This window comes from Dreissena polymorpha, chromosome 1, assembly GCF_020536995.1.
Source record: "Dreissena polymorpha isolate Duluth1 chromosome 1, UMN_Dpol_1.0, whole genome shotgun sequence".
Classification (NCBI taxonomy): Eukaryota; Metazoa; Mollusca; class Bivalvia; order Myida; family Dreissenidae; genus Dreissena; species Dreissena polymorpha.
Genome location: NC_068355.1, coordinates 205593152 through 205617985, shown reverse-complemented (window position 1 = coordinate 205617985; position 24834 = coordinate 205593152). Strand labels below are relative to the sequence as shown.

The 24834-nt window shown below is 34.5% G+C and overlaps 1 protein-coding gene across 1 annotated transcript in view; it reads left to right on the top strand.

Annotated features, from left to right (window-relative positions):
• Positions 1-4073: 4073 nt before the first annotated feature.
• The window catches only part of LOC127866013 (uncharacterized), a 189062-nt gene continuing 168301 nt past the window's right edge, over positions 4074-24834 (top strand). Inside the window, exon 1 of the mRNA XM_052406236.1 lies at positions 4074-4651. Coding sequence (XP_052262196.1) covers positions 4314-4651 — 338 coding nt within the window. The 5' untranslated portion in view covers positions 4074-4313. The remainder of the gene's footprint in view (positions 4652-24834) is intronic.

The following is a 24834-nucleotide window of genomic DNA, read 5'->3' as shown; positions in this document are numbered from 1 at the left end:
TTCATTTATTAGCTCATCTATTTTTTGAAAAAAAATTATGAGCTATTGTCATCATCTTGGCGTCGGCGTCGGCGTCCGGTTAAGTTTTGTGTTTAGGTCCACTTTTCTCAGAAAGTATCATGCTATTGCATTCAAACTTGGTACACTTACTTACTATCATGAGAGGACTGGGCAGGCAAAGTTAGATAACTCTGGCATGCATTTTGACAGAATTATGTGCCCTTTTTATACTTAGAAAATTGAAAATTTTGGTAAAGTTTTGCGTTTAGGTCCACTTTTCTCAGAAAGTATCAATGCTATTGCATTCAAACTTGGTACACTTACTTACTATCATGAGGGGACTGGGCAGGCAAAGTTAGATAACTCTGGCGTGCATTGTGACAGAATTATGTGCCCTTTTTATACTTAGAAAATTGATAATTTTGGTTAAGTTTTGTGTTTAGGTCCATTTTATTCCAAAAGAATCCAAGCTATTGCTTTCATACTTGCAACACTTACTATTATAAGGGGACTGTGCAGGCAAAGTAATGTAACACTGACTGGCATTTTGACAGAATTATATGCCCTTTTTATACTTAGAAAATTGAAAATTTGGTTAAGTTTTGTGTTTAGGTCCACTTTATTCCTACAGTATGAAAGCTATTGCTTTCCTACATGCATCACTTATTAACTATCATAAGGGGACTGTGCAGGCAAAGTTATGTAACTCTGACTGGCATTTGGACGGAATAATGTGCCCTTTTTTTCCTAAGAAATTGAAAATTTGGTTTAGTTTTGTGTTTTGGTCCACTTTACCCCTAAAGTATCATAGATATTGCTTTCATACTTGGAACACTCGCAAACTATCATAAGGGTACAGTTAAAGGACAAGTTGCATAACTCTGGTTGTCATTTTTATGGAATTATGGCCTATTTTTGACTTAGTAACTTTGAATATATGGTTAAATTTTGTGTTCGATCCACTTTACTTCTTAAGTATCAAGGCTATTGCTTTCAAACTTCAAATACTTTCATGCTATCATGAGGTTACTGTACCTGGCAAGTTGAATGTTACCTTGACCTTTGAATGACCTTGACTCTCAAGGTCAAATTATTAAATTTTGCTAAAATTGCCATAACTTCTTTATTTATGATTAGATTTGATTGATACTTTGACAAAACTACCCTTACCTGACATACCACAATAGACTCCACCCAAACCATCCCCGGGCGTGCCCTCCCCCCCCCCCTTCCCCACCCCCCCCCCCCCAATTTTTTTTTTTGAAACGGTTAAAAAACACAAATATTTATTTTTATTATTTTATGTTAGAAATACCGTCCAACCATCGCACCCAAGAACCCCCCACCCCCCCCCCCTAATTTTTTTTTTTTTTTAAGATCATCTCACAAATGACCACCACACTATACCCACCCCACCCCACCCCACCCCCCCAATTTTTTTTTGAAACGGTTAAAAAACACAAATATTTATTTGTATTATTTTATGTTTGAAATACCGTCCAACCATCGTACCCAAGAACCCCCCCCCCCCCCCCCCCCCCCCCCATTTTTTTTTTCTTTTTTTTTCGCGTTTTTGGAAAATAATGTTAAAAATGTCCACACCCCCACACTATACACCCCTCTTCACTCCACCCCTCCCTCCTTTGTGATTGAAAATGAGAGTCCCTTCACCTTTAAAAAGAAAATAGATGAGCGGTCTGCACCCGCAAGGCGGTGCTCTTGTTTAAAACTGCACCCGCAGCCGAGCGCTGGCACCCGTTATGCGCTGCTTGTGTTAAGATATATTGTTCAATTATCTTATTGTGTATTTTAGAATGTTTATGTGATAGCAATACTTAATTGTTTTGTAAAGCAAATTTTTATCAGGATATTGTATGTGTTACCTATTAAGAATCCAATAGTCTGACGGCATATGCATGTGTTCATGATTGCATATAATTTTAATTTATCTTCATGGTTCAAATAAAACAAGACTTAGTGTCATCATACTTGCTATATTTTCAACAAATTTAAAAAGTGGTCTGTTGGTGTTATTTGTACTAATTTTTTATCATATGACCTCTGAAAGACACAAATGGAAAACTTGTTGTCCATTGCAATTAGATAGATTGTCTTATTATTTGGTAGATTTAAGTTACAAGCATGGTTTGAAAGAGTGCAAAAACCAGGCCCCTAGGTCTTAGGTTAAGTTCACTGTTCAAGATCAAATGTAAAATATAAGAAACCAATCCATAAAACTTTGTCCTTAGAGGGACCTTTTCAAAGATTTTTGCATGTATTGATAATTGTCATTAAATGTTTTATATTGATACATGTACATGTAAACATTGGATCTAAAGAGCTCTAGTATAAAAAATTAAAGAAAGAAAAAAGTAACGCTCAAATGGGCTGGAATCACTGAACCTTGGATAAAAGTTTATCGCTTAGCCCACTCTGCCATCCGTGCTCATACTATGGTTGTTATATTTTAAACTTTATATAAGCAGTCCTCGTAGTTTCACAAAATATAAAGACAGCAGCAGAACTCTACAAATTATTCAATTGTTTTGCGTTGCAACGCTCTATAATGTTCACGTTTTTAAATCCTCAAAATATAGATATAATGGATATTTTAGAGCACAGTTTATGTTCAGTGTTACTGTTTCCTCACACATATCATAACTACAACGAATATTTGCGAAACTGAAACATTTTTAGCTCACCTGTCACGAAGTGACATGGTGAGCTTATGTGACCGTGTGATGTCCGCCGTCCGTTGTTTGTGTGCGTGCGTGTGTGCGTCCGTCAACAATTTGTTTGTGTAGACAGTAGAGGTCACAGTTTTCATCCAATCTTTATGAAAATTGATCAGAATGTTTATCTTGATGAAATCTGGGTTGGGATTGTATTTGGGTCATCTGGGGTTAAAAACTAGGTCACTAGGTCAAAAACTAGGTCACAGAATAGGTCAAATCATAGAAAAAAACTTGTGTAGACAATAGAGGTTGCAGTTTTCATCAAATCTTTATGAAATTTGGTCAGAGTGTTTATTTTGATGAAATCTGGGTTGGGATTGTATTTGGGTCATCTGGGGTAAAAAACTAGGTCACTAGGTCAAATAATAGAAAAATCATCAACAATTTGTTTGTGTAGACAGTAGAGGTCACAGTTTTCATCCAAAGTTTATGAAATTTGGTCAGAATGTTTATCTTGATGAAATCTGGGGTGGGATTGTTTTTGGGTCAAAAACTAGGTCACTAGGTCAAAAACTGGATCAAATAATAGAAAAACATTGTGTAAAAAATAGAGGTCGAAGTTTTCCTCCAATCTTAATGAAATTTGGTCAGAATGTTTATCTTGATAAAATCTGGCTTGGGAATGTTTTTGGGTCATCTGGGGTCAAAATTCAAAAAGTAGGTCACTAGGTCAAATAATAGAAAAACCTTGTGTAGACAATAGAGGTCACAGTTTTCATCCAATATTCATGAAATTTGGTTGAATGTTTGTCTTGATGAAATCTGGGTTGGGATTGTATTTGGATCACCTGGGGTCAAAAATTAGTTCAATAGGTCAAATATTAGAAAAACCTTGTGAAGACAATATAGGTCACAGTTTTCATCCAATTTTTATGAAATTTGGTCAGAATGTTTATCTTGATGAAAACTGGGTTGTGATTGTATTTGGTTAGTCAGGTGAGCGATTCAGGGCCATCATGGCCCTCTTGTTGTTTAATTTAGTCAATTGACCGAAACGTGAAAAGGTCCCTTAAAATGAGTTTGGCTAGCATAGGCATAATTTTACATTCTTTATGAGTAGTGACTATATTGTATTGTTTAACAAGTATTCTTTATAAAGGCCCATGTCAAAGCCACAATTGAAGTTCAAACGTCATAACATAGCCCATCTGAAATTAGTTTTAAATAAAATGTACCATTCTTGTTAACCTGGGCAGTCATTTGTACTATATGTATTATGTGCTTTAAGTCAGTTTAAATTAGCATTTTATTGAATGCACTTCTTACAATTTCATTCCAGTAGGTTTAAAGTAAACTGACACTGTACATGTTCTCACATGACAGTTTACATCGTGACGTAGTGATGCTGTTCACTAGTCCCACAAATCTGTGTCGCAAAGAGCTTTTAGGATTATACGTGGGACAAGGTTTTACAAGTTCACATAAGAATTTCTGAGTCATGTTATAAGTGGTAATTGTTGATCTTATATAAATAGTATATAATATATATGTATGTATCATATGTTTATATACTGATGCAGATTTGTTTGTAATTATAGTGTCAGAAAGTGACTTTGTTAAAACTAGTTAATATACAAAATGGCAGCAAGTTCTCAGTCTTCAGTTGAGCCCGGTTCTAATGAAGTGAAGGACTATATTTGTAATGCCTGTGAAGACCAGAATATTGTTGAGACCAGTGCTGACTTCTATTGTAAACAGTGTGAACAATTTTATTGTGGAAACTGTATTCATCTGCATGGTAAATTGTTCGCAAAACATAATTCTATTGGAAGGGTTGATATAGATAAATGGCCAGTTTCAAAAAAGGTGGTGGATTTTCTACAAACTTGTGATGTTCATAAGGAACATAAAATTGACCAATTCTGCAACCTGCACAAACAGCTGTGCTGCCCTCAGTGTGTATCTGATCAACACAGGTACTAATATTGTCACTCTTCAGTTGTTTAGTTATCATTATAATATGATTACAACAATAGGAAAATATTTTTAAATGAAATGTTGAAACTCATCATTTTAAACAGTGAAAAAAGCAAGAAGTATTAATAACCTTAACATTTTTCTGTGCAATGATGTGCTTTACGTTCATTTGTTGTCATTATGATCCCGCTAAACACTTTACATTTGGATGACTTGTGATCATAAGAATAAGAAAAAAGAATAAAAAATGTTTACTTGTGGCTCATGGGCCAATTGGAAAATATTAATTTTCTGATTGCTTATGAATTAAAATGTATGATTTACCAAAGCAAACAAATATCCTTTCTTTGTGTTATCATTGTGAACCAGTAAATAAGAACAATTTTGTGCCTATGAATGGATTTGACAATATTTTGCTATCTAAGGGCAATTATATAAACAATTCTTCAGGATATTACAAAAACAACATGAATTGAAATTTAAATTGCAATTAGCTCAACTGAACTTAAAACCTTGATGTTCGAACTTTAAACAGTGTCTTATATATGTTTATGTTTATTTCGCTACAAGTTTTACTTACGGGGACTATAGGTTTACCCTACAGATCTTTATCTTTATGTCTGTATGTCCCTCTTTTTGTCCATCAGTCTGTATGTCCGCTGAAGTAGATCCTGCACTGTCTCGGAAAGTAACTGAAGATACTTGCCAAAAAGTATGTTTTCCCAAATAACACCTAAAAATTCTGAATGGAAAGTTTTCCAAAAAAATGATTTTTGTAGATCTCAACATTTTGTTTATATATCTTCCATCAAGCTTTGTATGTTAAACATTAGCGAATATAATACTGACAACATTTTTATTCTCAATTTTGAAGCATTTTTCAGCACAAATGGACAAGTTATTTTTATTCATATACTCATTAGTACCCATCTCAGTATAGCTTTTGTTGTTTAGATTTAATTTTCAAAATACTGTATTTCATTCAATTAATAACACACAAATTATTTAAAATAAAAATTAAAAGAAACTCTGCTCAGGTATAAAAACCTAGTCCATTTGTTGAACAGCAACCCTTCCACTCCTATGGATACATTAGGTATGTGGTTCAACATTTTAAACATCAAAAAGGGCTTAGCACAAAAAAAGTCACATTAATATAACATGTTTAACTACCACAGAAATAATGAAAGCCGTGACAGTTCATACAAATTGAACTAGCAGTATTTTCATATAAAATGGGATGACAGGATAATTGACCAAGAGAATTAGTATAAAAAGCAGGTTACAGGTTTGCCATTACTCTGTATGTTAATCCCTGCCTCTGACCATCCATCTGTACATATGAACAAAGTGAAATTACTCAATAATAGTAACAAAGTATCTTACAGGTCACAGGTTTGCCATTACTCTGTACATGTATGTTTATCCCTGCCTCTGGTCAACCATCTGTACATATGAACAAAGTGAAATTACTCAATAATAGTAACAAAGTATCTTACAGGTTACAGGTTTGCCATTACTCTGTATGTTAATCTCTGCCTCTGACCATCCATCTGTACATATGGACAAAGTGAAATTACTCAATAATAGTCATGAGGTATTGTCTTGAAACTTTTTTCCAGCTATCAAAGCATGAATAATTTGACAGTGGTTTAATGCGTGTTTATTTTTGCTGCAGTTTTTTTTTATTTACGTACCACCACTCCAGTATCAGGTAGAATTTACAACCCGAAGTGCGTTTTATGTAAACAGGGCATACAATACAGCATTGCCTTGGAACATGAATAGCCTATTGGTATTGGGCTCATCTCTCTAACCTAACTTGCAGGTATAGCAGGTTAAAGCTCCAAAATGTTGACTTGTTTTTATTTCTCCACGTAGAAATGTATTATATTTTGTTGAATTGTTTATGCACATTTGATGATATATATAATAAAGCATGTAAGTTCCTTATTTTTATTTTATATATTTGTACTTATAATAATTACCTCATACACAATAAGATACCAACTCATACAAGGTGCCTGAACCACGTGACTTTTTCGGCTATGTGTGGGACAATCAGATGTAAACAAAACGTCGCTTCAGGTAACGTTTTTGATAATTTCTTCATTATTTCAAAATCGTTTTCAAAAAAACAAAGACGAGTGCCCGGTCATTGTTAAAAGACACAACTTTGTTAAGTTTGCGCAAAATTAATTAAGTATTTTTTCCAAAAAGTGCAACCGCGCGTTTGAAAACACATGAAGTGAAATGCTGTGTGTGGTATATTTTTTGTTCAATCAACAAAAACATTGATTATAATATTGTCGAGGGTTTACAAAATAGGGCGGACATTGTTATTCTTCATAGATAAGCTACTTACATTGTATGTTTGCGCAAATACATCTAATTCGGAGTGTGTGTATATAAATGTTATACTGCTATGTGTGGGACACATTTTTTAAATGCTATGTGTGGTATACAAGAATTTGTCCGTCAGTTCTGCATTTAATCTGAACACAGTTTTGTAAGAATGTAGAACATAAACTTTAGTCTGTCCTGAAAATATATCAAATTAACCAAATGTTACATTATTGAATACTGAAGTAATCGTGTAATGGTTACACAATTTATGTTTAACTGAACATAATTCTTATAAAAGCATACATGTTATGTTGAAATATAATATTTCTTTGTTTAACTTATTGTTTTTAAATAAATATAATGATTGATATTTCTGCCTGATTATTGAATTTGGTCCATTTTTTAATGAATGACAAAGAAAATAAGAGCACATGCTTTAAAATGGGTTTTACTTCTATTGTTTTTCAGACTTGAAAAGGATTAGTCGAACGATCTGTAACGCTTTTAAGGTTCGAAGCTGTGTAAGAACTACATTAACACCATCAAACCACACGGAAGGTGATATGTGGCAAGTTAATTATCAAAACCACAGTGACAGAGACAGGGACCCCGCTTCATTCTGTGATGTTTATGGAAAGCTATTTCAACTAACTATGCAAACATACCATTTAACATGTATTTTTGCATAAGCAAAACTAAGTGCGTGTATTGATATGTGTGTATATTTATGGGTTTTGTATCTATGTTATTACTAAAATTGATTAGATGAATATAAAATCTGATTATGTGTGTTAATAAAACAGGTGTTTCATAACAAATAACAATTTAAATCCAATGATGCTTGTTTGTGGTCTATTCCAATATCATCTCCATATGAACATCTTCGAATCCAATAATGCTTGTTTGTGGTCTATTCCAATATTATCTACATATGAATATCTTCAGTATATCAAAATAAATCAAAATAAACACATCATTAATAATAACATTACTGTATAACTAGCATGCACATGTAACAATAGAAATTAAAGCACCAAATACATAAAGAAGTACATTAGTATTCACAAAGAAATTGTAATCAGTCAATTTATGAATTTGCAAATCTTGCTATTCAAACATATGAATGCTCCAATTAAGTCATAACAAATGATAATCGCCAAAACGTCTTGACTTGTGGGGGTTATTATACCAACAAACATTGAATTGCATCAATACTTTATTTACTTAAATTCAACAGGGGTGTCAATTTTCCGGATTATTCCGGAAATCCGGATTTGAGCCGTCCAGGGCTGATTTTGAGGTGAATGTAAATCCGATGTGTTTGTTTAAGGCGGGTGGGGGTAGGGACAAAATTCTTTTAGTGCGGGATCATTTCAGAACGAATATTGTTATAGCATCGTCGGCATTCCGGACATTTGCGCTTGGTACCGATTTTATTTATTGATTTCTGATTGGTAAGCGGCTGGCACTGACATGAGCAGGCACTGGCAAAGTAAAGCACTGCAATATCATATTTTAAAACAATATGTTAATCAAATTATATATTGACTGCGTATTTGCTAGGTTACTGGTTACTGGTTTTCATTTTCTGCAGTCAAACGATATGCATATTTAATTACATTTGCAAATGATGTATCACGACATGTTTTCAGACAGTCGTTTTCGGATACGCTGGTTTGTTAATTACATTTCGAAGTTTTTAATATCATTTGTTTAGAATGACAAATACACCTGCGGTGTTATGGATGGTTTGGTTTATAATATTTCGCATTGTACTCACCAGAAATTGCACCTACAGTACAGCAAAAGCGGCACAAACAAAATCTACGGCTACACCACGGCCAGATTATTAGTACGCGGCGGCCGAATTGTGTGTTGACGCGGCGTATCGCCGTGGCACTCGGCATCAATCAGCGCATCGACGCTGAGTCTGTATTTACCTCGCGTACTTATGCGGAGTAAATCCGCCGCATACGTACGCGGCGGATCGAGTGAAAAGATATCCACCAACATGTACATACATGTATGTGTAGCGTAGAATTAATTACGCGCAACTGTTAATGTTTCGTTCGCTTATCATTATTAAATTTGTTATCCGAAACACACTTCCGAATTTTAATGCTAACGCGACCTTTGGCAAATTCTAGTGTCAAATAAACAGTGCTAAAATATCCTTTGTTTCATAAAAAGCGCGCGATAATTATGCAGACATGTAGAACGTCGTTTGGAAAGTTTGGGTGTATTTTATGTTGTATAAATACATGAACATCAGGTCAGGCGTAAATTGCGTGTTCAGTGGAAAAACGCCCCGATTAGACTTTATTTCATCATCTCTATAAATAGTAACAAATGCCAAAATGTATTTGATACTAAAGGAAATATCGAGAATGTTTGTGTATCGTAAATATTTACCAGCATTTGCTTCAAAATTGGAATATACGAGATTATCGGTTAATTAGTAGCGATATTAACTGTATAATATGATCAAAATAGAACTTGTTTATATACGCACATTCAAACAATAGTTATAATAAGCTGATAATTAACAAAACAACAAATACGTCGTCACCGTCTTGATTATCGATGTGGCTTCAAACTGCTAATTTTCTCAGCTTAAATATAATAGCAAAATCAACATGCAATTAATTTATAAATCCATCATATGCTGGAGCCTTGGCCACTTGTATGTGCGAAAACATATTTACGCGACCTTGTTTATGTGTGAAATACATACACTATGGGCGGGAAACAAACTTAATTGGCCAGACACATTAACTATGCTTACATGTATATGCTAATACAATCCGCGCACAATAAATTTATTATGATTTTAATTATTATTATAATTGTTCTTTCAAAATTTGTTAACTACATGTAACTAATATTTTTTAAAAGATGTTTTATTTCATGATGCGCATCGACTCGGCATCATGTCGCGGATCGCGGCATGCCTCGGCGGACAGATGCAAAGTTTCACGGCGAAATGCGACTTACTGACGCGGCTTCAACGACTGACGCAGCATCGACTCGATTCACCTTGCCGCTGCGGATCGCGAAATATGTTTGTTCCGCTTTGGCTGTACTGTAGAAAGACTATAAAAAAAGAACAATAACCTAGGGCTCGGGGGTTTGGGCCCTCTCTTCCCTTTATCCCACGGCTTAATTTTCCGGATTTCAAATTTGGGCCAATTGACACCCCTGATTCAAATAAAATCTGAATAACTGAAAATAGTTTAAGATGTTTAATAAAAATACTCATTTGCCCCGGTCATGAAAGGGCGCTGCAAGATCTTGTTACCACTGCACCAAGTTATTAACATTAAATCATATAGTGTTGTTCCATTTGTTGAAATATCAAATTTTTATGTAATGTTTACTTTGATTGTTTTCTTTCCCTGCAATACTTGCACCATCTGGTAATAAAACAAACAGTCATTTAAACTTTGGAACATTTACTATACATGTTTGTATATGACAACTTTTCATTGATCAAGATATCAGTATGTCTCTTGAAGGTGCTTCCAAAAATACTTTAATCTCCCTGAAAATAACAAAATACAAATGAAATAAACTGTTAAACTTAAAAAAAATAGCATGCGTGATATATCAGATAGCTAAATAGGTTAGATACAAATACATGATTTTCCAGAAAAAATGTTATTGATCCTAGTGTCTATTTGTTTAAAAATGCTGTATGATCTCTTTATGCTTATTTAATAATTATCGTGTAACAGTCAAAAATGCCTACACATTCCTGCTAAAAAACACACAACTAACACTTTTTGTAGTTTTGTTGCAATAATATTCATATGACATCTTGCACAAACACGATTTTGTGTATTAAACAAGTGCATTAGTTGGCAGTAACAATTCACTGAAAACAAATGGCATTCTAAAAGTAAACAAAATATGAATATAAGTTATCGACAATCATGATAATTTTGAGGAACATGAACGTAGGATTATCATATTTAAGGCGCGCAAAACACTACCAACAATGTTTATTGACCAACTTGTGTTATTCAGACAGTCTTTAAATATTATTGACGTTAATGTCAATCTTTCGATTCTCTAGTTTAGTTTGTATACCACACATAGCATTAAAAAAATTTGTCTCACACATAGAATCATTACATTTTCATACACACACTCCGAATCAGATGTATTTGCGCAAACATACAATGTATGTAGCTTCTCTATGAAGAATTACAATGTCCGCCCTATTTTTTAAACCCTCGACAACATTGTAATCAACGTTTTTGTTGATGGAATAAAAAATATACCACACATAGCATTTCACTTCGTGTGTTTTCAAGCACGCGGTTGCACTTTTTGGAAAAATTACTTAATTAATTTAGCGCAAACTTTCCAAAGTTGTGTCTTTTGACAATGACCGGGCACTCGTCTTTGTTTTTTTGAAAATGGTTTTGAAATAATGAAGAAATTATCAAAAACGTTTACCGAAGCGACGTTTTGTTTACATCTGATTGTCCCACACATAGCCGAAAAAGTCACGTGGTTCAGGCACCTTGTAATACAAAATAAATGATAATCATTCAACACAAAATGACTAGTCATTTTCAGGTAGGGCTTTAGTACCCATCTCTGTATAGCAGAATTGTTATGCCCCCAACGGGCGGCATATAGTTTTTGCACTGTCCATCGGTCGGTCAGTCTGTATGTCTGTCACACTATTTGTGTCTGCTCTCTTATTCGAGTAGTTCTCAGCGGACCTTCACCAAACTTGGTCAGAAGTTGTCTAGATAATTTCTAGGCCAAGTTCAAACATGGTGTTGTTGTAATTAACCGTTAAAGCTTCTGTTGTTGCAACTGTTTTTGGGACACTTTTGTTAGAGCCAGAATTAAATTGTGGCTGTAACATGCTCAAATCAACTGCTGGTGTTGCAGTTACTGTTCTGCTGAAGAGGTTTCAAACTTCCTGCTATCATTATGAATATTGGGTTAAATTAAAGGACTCATTATTTAAGGTTCATGTAGAGGCTTCATTTTGAAAAATGTGGGACCCCTAGCATTGAACTCAAATTTGACTAAAGGAAGAGTGCCACATTGATAATGTATACATATATGCTTTAATGGATGTTTTTCCTTCAAACTGCTACCAATTGTGTACATCAACGTATCATAACCTCCACAAAATCAACCAAAATACAAAGCGATTTTAACACTAAAATATACATTATTTTCAAAAATCTGAATCATGTTTATTCCACGTATTTCGGGGGAAAATTATATAACTAGTGAATAATATCGACATTGACGAGGGCAAGTTACGCTTAAATAGTAAAAAAAGTTTGCATATCTAGAAATATCAAAACTCGAACACATGTCATTTCATCACCATGGGGGCAGCCATTTTTAAATTAATAAAATAGAAAGAAACATGCTAAAAACTCACTCATCGCCTAATTGACATTCCAAACGGTTGACGATGACAAATGCATTGGATTGTAATCTTTCCGTTGATGTTTGCAAACTTCACGATCAGACCTCATAAACACTCAAAAGAATAACTATGTAAGAAGCATTTCACCAATGTTTACAATTGTTGTCGAATCACATGTACTTTATTATTGCGCATAAAATAGTACGCTTACAGACTGACAGAAAGATCGATACGTTACTCCGTTCAATTCATCACGGTATACTATTCTATTGTTAATATATAATAATACATCGCTTTAACAATCTAAAAGTAGAAATAATTCTTTTAAACGGAGTTTTTAATAACGAAAGTGAAAACAACGGAAGTTGGATGGATATTCTGTGAAATGCACTTCGGCTCCAGAAAAACAATACAAAATAACTAAATAGGACGTGTGGGGGACAATTTTCAACTGGAAAAATATTTGAAATAGGGTAAGTGAGGATATCTCTACGTGGTCATTTCTGTTATTTAGTGCGATCTCTTGCTGATTAATGTTAATAGTTGTTTTACTAGTTGCCACCCAACTGTCAAAATAAGTATGTGTTATCTCAGGTATGTGTATACACATACCCGCTTTTCTCACCACTGCACGTGGTTTCGACCGATTTGTTTTTCTACGGATTACAGCGATGGCCACGCTTTCAAATGGGTAGAAGGAATCGAAATATAAAATCAATCGTTTTGCCAATTTCTTTATATTCCTTTACAATTTTATTTGTCATCTGCAATCTATTTCAATTTGAGATGGTTTAAACTTTGCAATTGGTTGAGAGGTAAATAACAAAATTGTTCAGCCTTTTGAAATAGAATTGTGACTCTTATTATTGGATTACTTGGATTTTTAAAAAGTAGTTACGTTTTAGTTATTTTTAGAACTATGTTTAGGATATTTATCCAAAAAAGGCAGTTGAATAAAAACTCATTTGTTTTATGACAATAATTTTCTGTGAAATGTTGCTAACTTGACCTTGTATATGTATATAGCTTTGTATTTATTCAACTTAAGGTAGTGCATATCCTTCCTAACTTTAGATTGAGATTTTGTAAATTAGTGTAAAAAAGTATTGGTTTTAAACCAAAATATGAATAAAGCACACAAATATTGAATGTCACAAATGTGTTTATGTTATTCTATCCGTCTTTAGCTTTAAAATGATATATAGTTTGACCATATTGTACCACATTCAATGAAGAAAGACCAAAGCGAAGTTTTAATGAATTTTATCCCCCCCCCCCCCATGAACCTTAACTGTGAACTTTTTTATATATTTAATATGGATGAATGACACAAGTATAGGCCAAAATCAATGGTCCAAAGCATTTTTAAAATAGCTTTGTCTAACAGGTGACATAAGGACTCACTTTTGATGGAAACACCCTATGACCAGGGGACAAAAATTCTACTTGTCCGCTCGTATTGACGAATGAAATCTTGAAAGGACAAGTGAATTTCCCTTAGGCTCTCATCCTTCAGGACGAGTGCAAAAAAGCTGTAGTTAAAATATGTATTTTCTGACCAGTTAGACCCTTTTTCATTACATAAAATCATTTTCCTAAAGCATATCTATTCCGAAAGTAGAATGTGAATGAACCAGAAATTGTAATTGTAAATTTCACATAGCAGGTGCGCATTGTTATGCGAACTTTGTCCCAAGTAAATACACTTCAACACCGTTATTTCGAAGTCGTCGGGACCGTAAAAAAACTTCGGATTAACGATTATTCGAAATAAACATTTGACAGAAGACTTCTTTGACTCTGTACAAATAAAACGTTGTGGGATTCGCATGGTTCGATTACACGCTAATATTAATAATGGTTTTACTTAAAAACGTAAACTAGTCAGATATCAATATATTTCTATTTGTAACAAACGAAGGAATAAAACGATTCTTTTTCTTCTTTTTTTATTTTTCTCTAATTACAGAACATATAAAATACCATGAACAGCGCACATTATAATACATGTAAATACATATACATTTTCGGAAATGAATTAACTTTTTTTTAATAAGACGTGATGTCTCTCTGAACATCGGCGTTAGCAGCACTAAACTGGATGCATGTAACATATTTCTCCGATTTGTCAAGGACATTCAACAATTCACTTCCACCTTGATTGGATATCATGTTCATTCTTGTGTTGTCGGCCTCGTCGTCGTCGCTGGATTCATCTTTTAAGTACTGCGTCCGCTGATCGCTGGCCGATTAAGTCGCAGACGACAAAGGTGTAATTATCGGCTTTTGAAGTGCATAGCACAGACGACAAATGTGTGAAATTACGCTCAGTGTTTTGCAGTTTTGACTTCGGATTAAAGATTGATAATTAGGTGCAAATTATAGTGTTGGGACCGACAGAATCACTTCGAATTAACGATTTCTTCGGTTTAACAAAGTTTGGATTAACAATGAAATTTTACATTAAAGGGGCCTTTTCACAGATTTTGGCATTTTTTAACTTATTCATTAAATGCTTTATATTGATATATGTAAACATTGGATCGTAAAAGCTCCAGTAAAAAATCAAGAATAAAATTTAAAAAAGGAAAAGAACATTGCTCGGAGCAGGTTTCGAACCAGTGACCCCTGGAGTCCTGCCAGAGTCCTGAAGTAAAAACGCTTTAACCTACTGAGCTATTCCGCCGTGTACATATTCCTGACGTATTTTACACCTTATATAAGCAATCTTCGTAGTTTCACAAAATTTAACGGCAAAAACAGAACTCTCCAAATTATTCAATCGTTTCGCGTTGCAACGCTTTATAATTTTTAGGTTTTAAAATCGTCAAAAGATGCATATAATGGCTATATTAGAGCATGGTAAATGTTCAGTATTACTGTTTCCTCACAAATATCATAACTTAAACGAAAATGTGCGAATCTGAAACAACTTTTTTCAATTTTGTCAATTTACCAAAGCGTGAAAAGATCCCTTTAAACAAAGAAGAACCAAAATCGGGACCAAAAAATACTTCGAAATAACGGTGACTTCGGATTATCGGTGTTCGAAATAACGGTGTTGAAGTGTATTGGCTTTTTGGTGTAAACTTTGCGCAACCATGCTGACCGGGAACAATCTGACTGCATTCACTGTAAGTATTGATTTTTAAAGAATTATTCAACCGCGAAGTATAGCTTTAAACCAGTCTGAATTTCTTCTGAAAAAGAGTGTTCCTTAAAGGGGGTGGGGACAATGTTCAAACGTCCATACAAATCAAACATGATTATAAACAATTTTACTGCAGCTACTTGCCATGATTCATAACTATGAAGTATCGATCCGAAGCAGCTTGGTTTACTAAACCACAGTAGGTTCCATGTGGGTTACTTTTTGCAGATATGACCTTATCATACACAGCACGAAATCACTATATAAAAATGCTAATTTGTTATTTAAGAATAGTGAATTTTGGTTCTTTTCTAAGTTATTTAATCTTAAACAAAGGTTTAAGTATTGTTGTGTCTTCAACATTTACCTTGTGAACAATCTAGAGGCCATATTTATTTTCCAAGCTTCATAACTTGGTCAGAACATTAAATTTTGTCTAAATATAATTTTTGTCTAAATAATATCATTGCCAAGTTCGAAACTTGGATGTGTGAAGTCAAAAGATAGGTGGATAGGTCAAACCAAAGAAAAAGCATGCTAATACTCCAAAAGTCATATTAACTGTCAAATCATTATGAAACGTTGTCAGAACATTTGTCTCTATCATGGCCAAAATCAAAACTGGGTTGTGTGAGGTCAAAACCCCAGTAGAAATTAATGTCAAATGAAAAGGCTTGATAACACTCAAGTCATGTTAACTGTTGAATCTTTATGAAAATTTGTCAGAACATGTTTTCCTATGATTTCTTACTTGATTTGAAAATGGTCGAAAGACATGTCCGCCAGAAGGTGGGGCTATTTTCCTTATATGGCTATAGAGAAACTTAGTGAACACTTTAGAAGTGACATTTTTAGTCTAATCTTCGAAAAACATGGTCTGAACATTTGTTCTAATGATAACTTGGCTGAGTTCGAAGATGGTTGCTGAAAAAACATGACTGTCTAGGGGGAGCAGTTGTTATGCCCCTGGTAGGGTGGCACATAGCAGTTGAACTGTCCGTCAGTATGTCAGTCAGTCTGTCCGACCGTCCGAAAAAAACTTAAACATTGGCCATAACTTTTTCACTATCGAAGATAGCAACTTGATATTTGGCATGCATGTCTATCTCATGTAGCTGAACATTTTGAGTGGTGAAAGGTGAAGGTCAAGGTCATCCTTCAAGGTCAAATGTCAAATATATGGCGTCTGTCCGTTAGAAAATTTAACAATAGCCATATTTTTTTCACTATTGAAGATAGTAATTTGATATTTGGCATGCATGTGTATCTCATAGAGCTGTACATTTTGAGTGGTGAAAGGTGAAGGTGAAGGTCATCCTTCAAGGTCAAATGTCAAATATATGGCGTCTGTCCGTCCAAAACTTTAACATTGGCCATAACTTTTTCAATATTGAAGATATCAACTTGATATTCGGCATGCATGTGTATCTCATGAAGCTGTACATTTTGAGTGGTGGAAGTTCAAGGTCAAGGTCATCCTTCAAGGTCAGAGGTAAAAAAAATAATTTCAAAGCAGCATTCTCATGAAGCTGCACATTTTGAGTGGTGGAAGCTCAATGTCAAGGTCATCCTGCAAGGTCAAAGGTCAATTATTTTTTTCAAAGCGGCGTTCTTATGAAGCTGCACATTTTGAGTGGTGGAAGTTCAAGGTCAAGGTCTCTCAAGGTCAAAGGTAAAAAAAAATAATTCAAAGCAGCGCAATAGGGAGCATTGTGTTTCTGACCAACACATCTATTGCCTATATATGGCTATGATATGGCTATAATTAATCCTTGTGAACACATTTTAAGTCTAATTTTAATGAAATTTGGAAATTTGGTCAAAGCATTTGTTGTAATGATGTCTGAGTTAGAAAATGGTTCCAGTTTGTAATAAAACATGGCCACTAGAGGGTGGAACAGTTTTCCCTATATGGCTATAGCAAAACCTGGTTAACGCTTTTTTGCCATATTTATTGTTCAAGCTTTGTGAATTGAACTTGGATACAAGCATTTTTTCTAATCATATTTCGGCTGAGTTTTATACTGGGTCTAAAACAAGGTCACTAGATCATATTTGAAAAAAATCTTGTTACCATTATAAAATGTGCTTTTGGGTCAAAACATTTTGTTGTAATGATATCTTGGCCAAAGCGGAAAATAAGAATATACCAAGAAATTAAATATTTATGTTTCACAAAGTACTTTTAATATTCATGAATCCACCTTTTCATAATATATAAGTCCATTTGGGCCTCAGGTAAGCGCCGTAGGGCCCATGGTCCTCTTGTTTATGTTCCGGATAATACTTACAGAACATAATATTAGCAAGTGTATGTTTGGTTTCTTTTTTTAATAATTATTATTGATAGTAAAAGAAAATACATTATTTTTACAGGAATTTTTTGCTACACTTTTCATGTTACAATTAATTGTTTTGTTAAATGGCATCTTTAGTGATACCTGTCATGTTTCGTTGCTGAGAAAACAGTTTACTTTATATATTTTTACTTGAGTATGAATATTATTTGCAAATTTTTTTATCCTCACACTTTTTGGAAAAAAAGTGGGGATTATGTGGTTATCTCCGCCGTCCGTTCTGGCTACTATCTCCTCCTACACTATTAGCACTAGAACCTTGAAACTTACACACATGATAGCTATGAGCATAGGTGCGACTGCACAGTTGGGAATTCTGATCTGACCCCTGGGTCAAAAGTTATGTGGGTTGAGCTGGGCCCAGGTTAGAGATTTTCACTCATTTTGTTTAGGTTATTTTGCATTAACTTCTTCATTTCTACACCGATTTACTTAAAATTGATACTGAACATCTCTTATGTTAATATGGTCAACCTCAACTATGCATGGCCCCAATACCAACCCTGGAGCGCCCCTGGGTCAAACATGCAGCGTGGAGATACGCGTCGGCCTCTGCCACGCCATTTCTAGTTACTTTAGACATTGGTCTGTGTATATCTGTTGAAAATGTGCAGTCCACTGTGTTCACTATTAAGTACACTTAACTGTAAAAAAAATTGTGTGTAATATAATCATTAACATCTCTCGTGTCTTTGAATTCATTAAAATTGGGAAATTAACACTTTGAATGTGAAAATAGTTCATGAAGAGCGATTAGCTCTTGCTTTGCTGCCATTTAACCATTTTTTTTGCAAATAATGAGAATAGAGGGACAGGCGAGAAAGCTGGCTATTAAGAAGGTATCACAGGCAGCAGAAAGAAGCTCCAGCTGGCTGTGGCTAAGGAGGAACGCCAGTAGCTGGAAGCCATCCACTAATGGGTAGTGTCTGATCAACACTGCCGCCCGCCACTTAGAGCTTGTCCTAGGTTTAAAAGGGCGAAACAAGCAATGACAAGTGGTACCTAGCTGATGACATTAGTGGAAAGCAGTTTATCTGTATTTTACAACAGAAGAAAAGTAAAGTATATTTTCAACAAATTAAAAAAAATGTCATTTTTCTGATGTTGTATAGTATAAAGTTAATTGCAAAATAGTATTCATATAACCCAATTTAAAAACAATCATTGACACTAGGCATGCTACTGTATGAAATTTCAATATCACATTTAAATAAACAATTTATTAGACCAATCTCTTGGATCCTCCTTTAAAACAATTTATAATGGCGTATTTTCTTTGCCATGAATAGATCATGTGACAACAACAAAAGCTAAATAATCACAATAGGTTAAATAACAACAAAACATATTTTGAGATAGTAGACCAAGTTTGCAGCTGACATGTATTCCCTAAATATAAGTACCTGTATCTTATCAATTGGCAAATATTAGGGGGCAAAACCCGTGAAATTGGGAAAATTCACATAGTTAAATCTTCCGATAGTGAATTATAGGTTTTCATTAATTGCTTGGTATTAAAAGTAAAAATCAACTCCAATATTGATTTACATTCATTTTGGCTTGACATGTTCAGTGTAAGGTCTCATTTTATTAGCTCCACTGGCCAATGGCCAGCGGGGCTTATGTCATGGTCAAGTGTCCGTTAAACATGCGTCCGTACATTAACTTTTCCTTTAAACATCTTCTTCTCCTAAACTACTGGTCCAATTCTGATGAAATTTCTCAGGAATGTTCCTGGGGTGAACCTCTTTCAAATGTGTTCAAATTATGCCCCTGGGGTCAAATTTGACCCTGCCCCAGGGGTCACAAAGATGAAAATTTGCTTATATAAGGCCTATTTTGTGAAAACTTTCAAAATCTTGTCGTCAATAAACATTGGGCCTAGGGCTATCAAATTTGGTATGTAGAGACATCTAAATGTCCTCTACCAAATGTGTTCAAATTATGCCCCTGGGGTCAAATTTGACCCTGCCCTGGGGGTTACAAAATTAAAAATAATTTGTAATGCTTATATAGGGTCTATTTTGTGAAAACTTTACACATCTTTTCGTCCATAACCATCGGGCCTAGGGCTATCAAATTTGGTATGTAGTGACATCTAATAGTCTTCTACCAAATTTGTTCAAATGGTATTCTTGGGGTCAAATTTGACCCTATGTTGAACTTATGCTTATTTAAGGCCTATTTTGTGAAAACTTCAAAAATCTTCTTGTCCATTAATTCTATAGAAATCGTTAGATGGAATTCCGAGGAGTATTGGCACTAACTTTCCATCTCATTCCATGCAATCAATGGAAAAGAAAGAAAAAACAGAAGAGGGACTTGATATGGTATGGAATTCCAAAAAATGCCGTGTAATTCCATAGATTTCTGTGGAATTCCATATAATGCCGTGGAATTCCATAGAATGGCATGGAATTCCATAGAACGCAGTGGAATTCCATAGAACGTCGTGGAATTCCATAGAACACCATGGAATTCCATTGAATTATATGGAATTCTGTTAAAAGCTATGGAATTTAATAAAAAGCTGGAATAAAATAGAAAAAAAAAGATTATAGATTAAAGGCATTTTATTGATTTTGAAAAACAAATGTGAATGTAACTAAAGGTTTCATCATAGAAGTTAAACAAGAACAAGATCTGGCATCAATCATTTACCACACACATGCACACAGTACATATTCAAAAATGAGTGTTTTTACATTTTCATAAAGTACACATGCACACAGTACATATTAAAAAATGAGTGGTTTTACATTTTCATCAAGTACCAACTCTCTTAACCACAGGCATGCACACACACATTCAAAAACATTCTGTTTTGTGAACAGTTCCAGAACTGTTCCAATTTCTGGAACAAATTTATAATTATCTTTATTGCATTTTCTTTTAAATACATGTATTATACTACAAATACATTTCAGACAACCAGCAAAATTTTTCAAAGTTATTTTCCATTGATTTCCATCCAAGAAAATGTCTATGTTATTTTCCATCTGATTTTCATTGAAATAAATGGCTAAGTCCAACTTTCCATAGTGTTTTCCATGTATTCTGTAGAAAAGCATGGAATTTTAGGAGAGATTCCATGGAATTCCATTACAGCTTCAGATGGAAAATTGGCCAATGGATGGAATTCCATCAAATTCCATAGATTTCCATCGATTTCCATAAAATTCCATATCATTTTCTATAGAATTCCATAGAAAAGTGCTAATCACTATGGCCGATCTACAGATGGGTAGTTCTCTTCTTAATTTGTTCAAATTATGCCCATGGGGTCAAATTTGACCCTGCCCCGGGGCTCACAAAATTAAACATATGCTTATTTAATGCCTATTTTGTGAAAACTTAAAAAAAAATCTTGTCCATAACCATTAGGCCTAGGGCTACAGAATTTAGTATGTGGTGACATTGTATAGTCCTCTACTTAGTTTGTTGAAATTATGCTCCAGGGTTCAAATTTGACCCTGCCCTGGGGGCCACAAAATCGATTTTATGCTTATATAGTGCCTATTTTGTGAAAACTTAAAAAATTCTCTTGTCCTTAACCATAAGGCATAGGGCTACCAAATTTGGTATGTAGTGACATCTAATAGTTCTCTAACAAGTTTGTTCAAATTATGCCCCTTGGATCAAATGATCAAATTTGACCCTGCCCTGAGGGGGGGGGGGAGGGGGGGGTCACAATACCCGGTACTTAACATACGCTTATATGGGGCCTATTTTGTGAAAACTTAAAAAATCTTATTGTCCATAACCATTGGACTTAAAAGGCTACCATATTTGGTATTTAGTGACATCTAATAAACCTCTACCGAATTTGTTCAAATAATGCCTCTTAGGTCAACTTTGACCCTGCCTGGGGGGATCACACAATTGAATAAACGCTTATAAAGCGCCTATTTTGTAAAATCTTAAAAAAAAATCTTCTTGTTGAAAACCATTCGGGCTATGGCTACTAAATTTGGTATGCAGTAACATCTTATAGTCCTCTACCAAGTTTGTTCAAATTATGCCCTTTGGTTCAAATTTGATCCGGCCCTACGGGTCACAAAATTAAACATTATATACGCTTAAATCTTGCTTATTTGTTAATTTTTAAAAAATATTCTTGTCCTTAACTCTAGGACCTAGGGCTAACACATTTTGTATGTAGTGAGATATAGTAGTCCTCTACAAAGTTGCTCAAATTATGACCCTGAGGTTAAATTTGACCTAGCCCAGGGGGTCACAAAAGTGTACATGTGCTTAAATAGGGCCTATATTAAAGTATTTGCACATGCCGAGAATATTTGTTTCAGCCTTTTTTCAGCAGTGGAGTGATACAGGGCCATCATGGCCCTCTTGTACTTGTTTGTTAACTTGCAGAAAATGCATTTTTGGAAAAAAAATGAATGAATTTGCTTTTCTTTTTCGAAATTTTCAGACAGCAATTTGGAATTTCATTGTTTTTCTTCAATTGGGAAAGTATACCTTTAACAGGTACTTAGACATATATAAAGAAGACAAGAAATATCTTTAAAAAAGATATACGGCGTTGATTGTGGACGATGTTTATGAACGATCAAAAGTTATCTCTCTGAGATAAAAAGTAGCGGATGCCTTTTTTCTGCGCAGTTCTTAGCTACATCACAAGCAAATCAATTACGGGGTGTTGCGCCAGATTTCGTGGCTTATTTTGCTTTATGTGATATTATTACTCAGATATCTATATTTACAGAATAGAAAAACACAAGAAACATGAAAATAAATGAGTGCATATAGGTCAGCCGGCAATACTCGAATCTTATTTAATTGCATAATTATAGTATAGTGAATTATTGTGCTCATGCTTAATACACTGGTCTAAATGGATAAATATTTCTAATTAATTTTATCAAAATTGGTCCTTATCATGCAAATGTTGAAAACATATTAAAAATCTATCTATCTATCTCTGTATACTGCCAACCGCTCTTTCGAGTATTATAGGCAGGGAAAAGGTGCACGTCAGGAACATTAGTGAGTGTGAAAGGTAAAAATCGATGATTGACATACCACAATAATATCGCTGAATATCTTTATTAAGTATCTTTCTGATCAAAACAGACTTCAAGTGCACAAAGTTTACGAGACGGCGTTTATATAAAGATTTCTGCAACTGACCGCAAACTGACCTTGATACCTTGTGGATTGGAATGCAATGCATTAAAGTTAGGTAACAATTCTGCTGCTGAAACGACGGCTTGTTTACGCCAACTGTACACGACCAAGGCAACAGCTGTGCCTAAAATATTGATATATCGACAAAGCAACTAAACGAACTATTTACTCCATCAGACAAAAATAGCATAGATTCCAATTTTGTCCTTCAATGAAAAGATCGCAACCACTTCTGCGAACTCCGGTGATGAACTGTATATAAACTCTGACTTTCACACACTGGCCGCGTATTGACCCGAAACCTCGCGGGTTGAAATGCAATGCAAGTAAGAACTAAATATGAGAATATAGCCTTTAGTATAAACGCTTTTGCGCTGGTAATTCTCTGAAAATAAAAGGTGAACGCACAAACTGTATTTATGTCGAAAATTGTTTGTAAAACTGTTCTATCTATTGAGCCTTTTATTAGAGATAAAATTGTTTCATGCACTAAAACAGTGTTACAAAGACGCGGATATGTTTCCAATGTTCTGGTGTTATACTAAAATCAGCCAATGGAATAAATGAAGTGTATTCATTCGTACCTAGCCGCAGGAAATTTTATTTGAATATTATTGGACACTTACAAAGGTCAAGTCAGGGTGAAAAGCTGGCTTAATACAGCTTACGCGGAAAAAAAACTCGCTGGGTTGAATGTCATAAGCCCCTTATCACAGGCTAGAATGTTAATACTCAGACTTTATTTAGAAATAGCAGGATTATTTTGCTTTGCATCTGTTCTTTAGTCCATTGGTCCGTAGACCAATTGTGTTCCACAATATCTAGGTAATGCTTTGACTTACAGTCAGGCAACATGTTTTATGTTTACATCGAGGGAAATTAAGAGGTCAATCCATTTTTAGGTCAAAGGTCACAGAAGATTATAACATGAAATCAGTGATTTTTTTGGCCCAAAATTGCCGTCGATATTCGGCTGCTTCCCAATTGCAAAAATCTATGGGTTTTTTCCCAAAAATGTGATCAAAATTTCCCAAAAAATGACAGAATTTTCCCAATAAAGCCAATAAGATTACAATGTCATTTAGCGATAATTTTGTAGAACGAGTGCCGATCGAGGTTGCCGAGTCGTCGCCGAACAACAACTGACTTAAATAGTGTTCGCGAATGTAGCCGAATAAATACGATTTTACGTTGCTACATGTATCCGCACATCTCTCTCTATATTCTGCGGAGGATACCGACGATAGTCAATGTATCCCGATTAAGAAGCCTGTTTTTATACATGTCCAAGATGGTGGCAAGCAGACGAGAAATTACGATGAGCGGCGAAAATGATAAATAATATTCAAATTAACAACAGATATATATTGTTATAAGGGAATAATTTAATGCGCGTCAATAAACGCAAAATACTACGTTTGAGATATAAAAAAAAAACAAATGTTTATTAGAAATCTGCACAGTGAATGTGGCTCACGGAAACCAGTGGCAGTGTAGGAAAATTTCAGTTCAGCCTACTCACAAAGTTAAAGCATTTAATATGAGAATCGTTCGAAAATGGAAAGAGACAAACATGATTTGATTTATATGATAGTGAATCTGTGTATAATCAGATTCATATGCATATTCTGCTTTATTATTTTTGTTAGGCAGTACAGTTTACTGCAATAGCATTGAACTGAGGATGTCAATTTCAAGATATTGAAAGGTAAACAAATTAAATATATTATCATGCCCCCCTTCGAAGAAGAGGGGGTATATTGCTTTGCACATGTA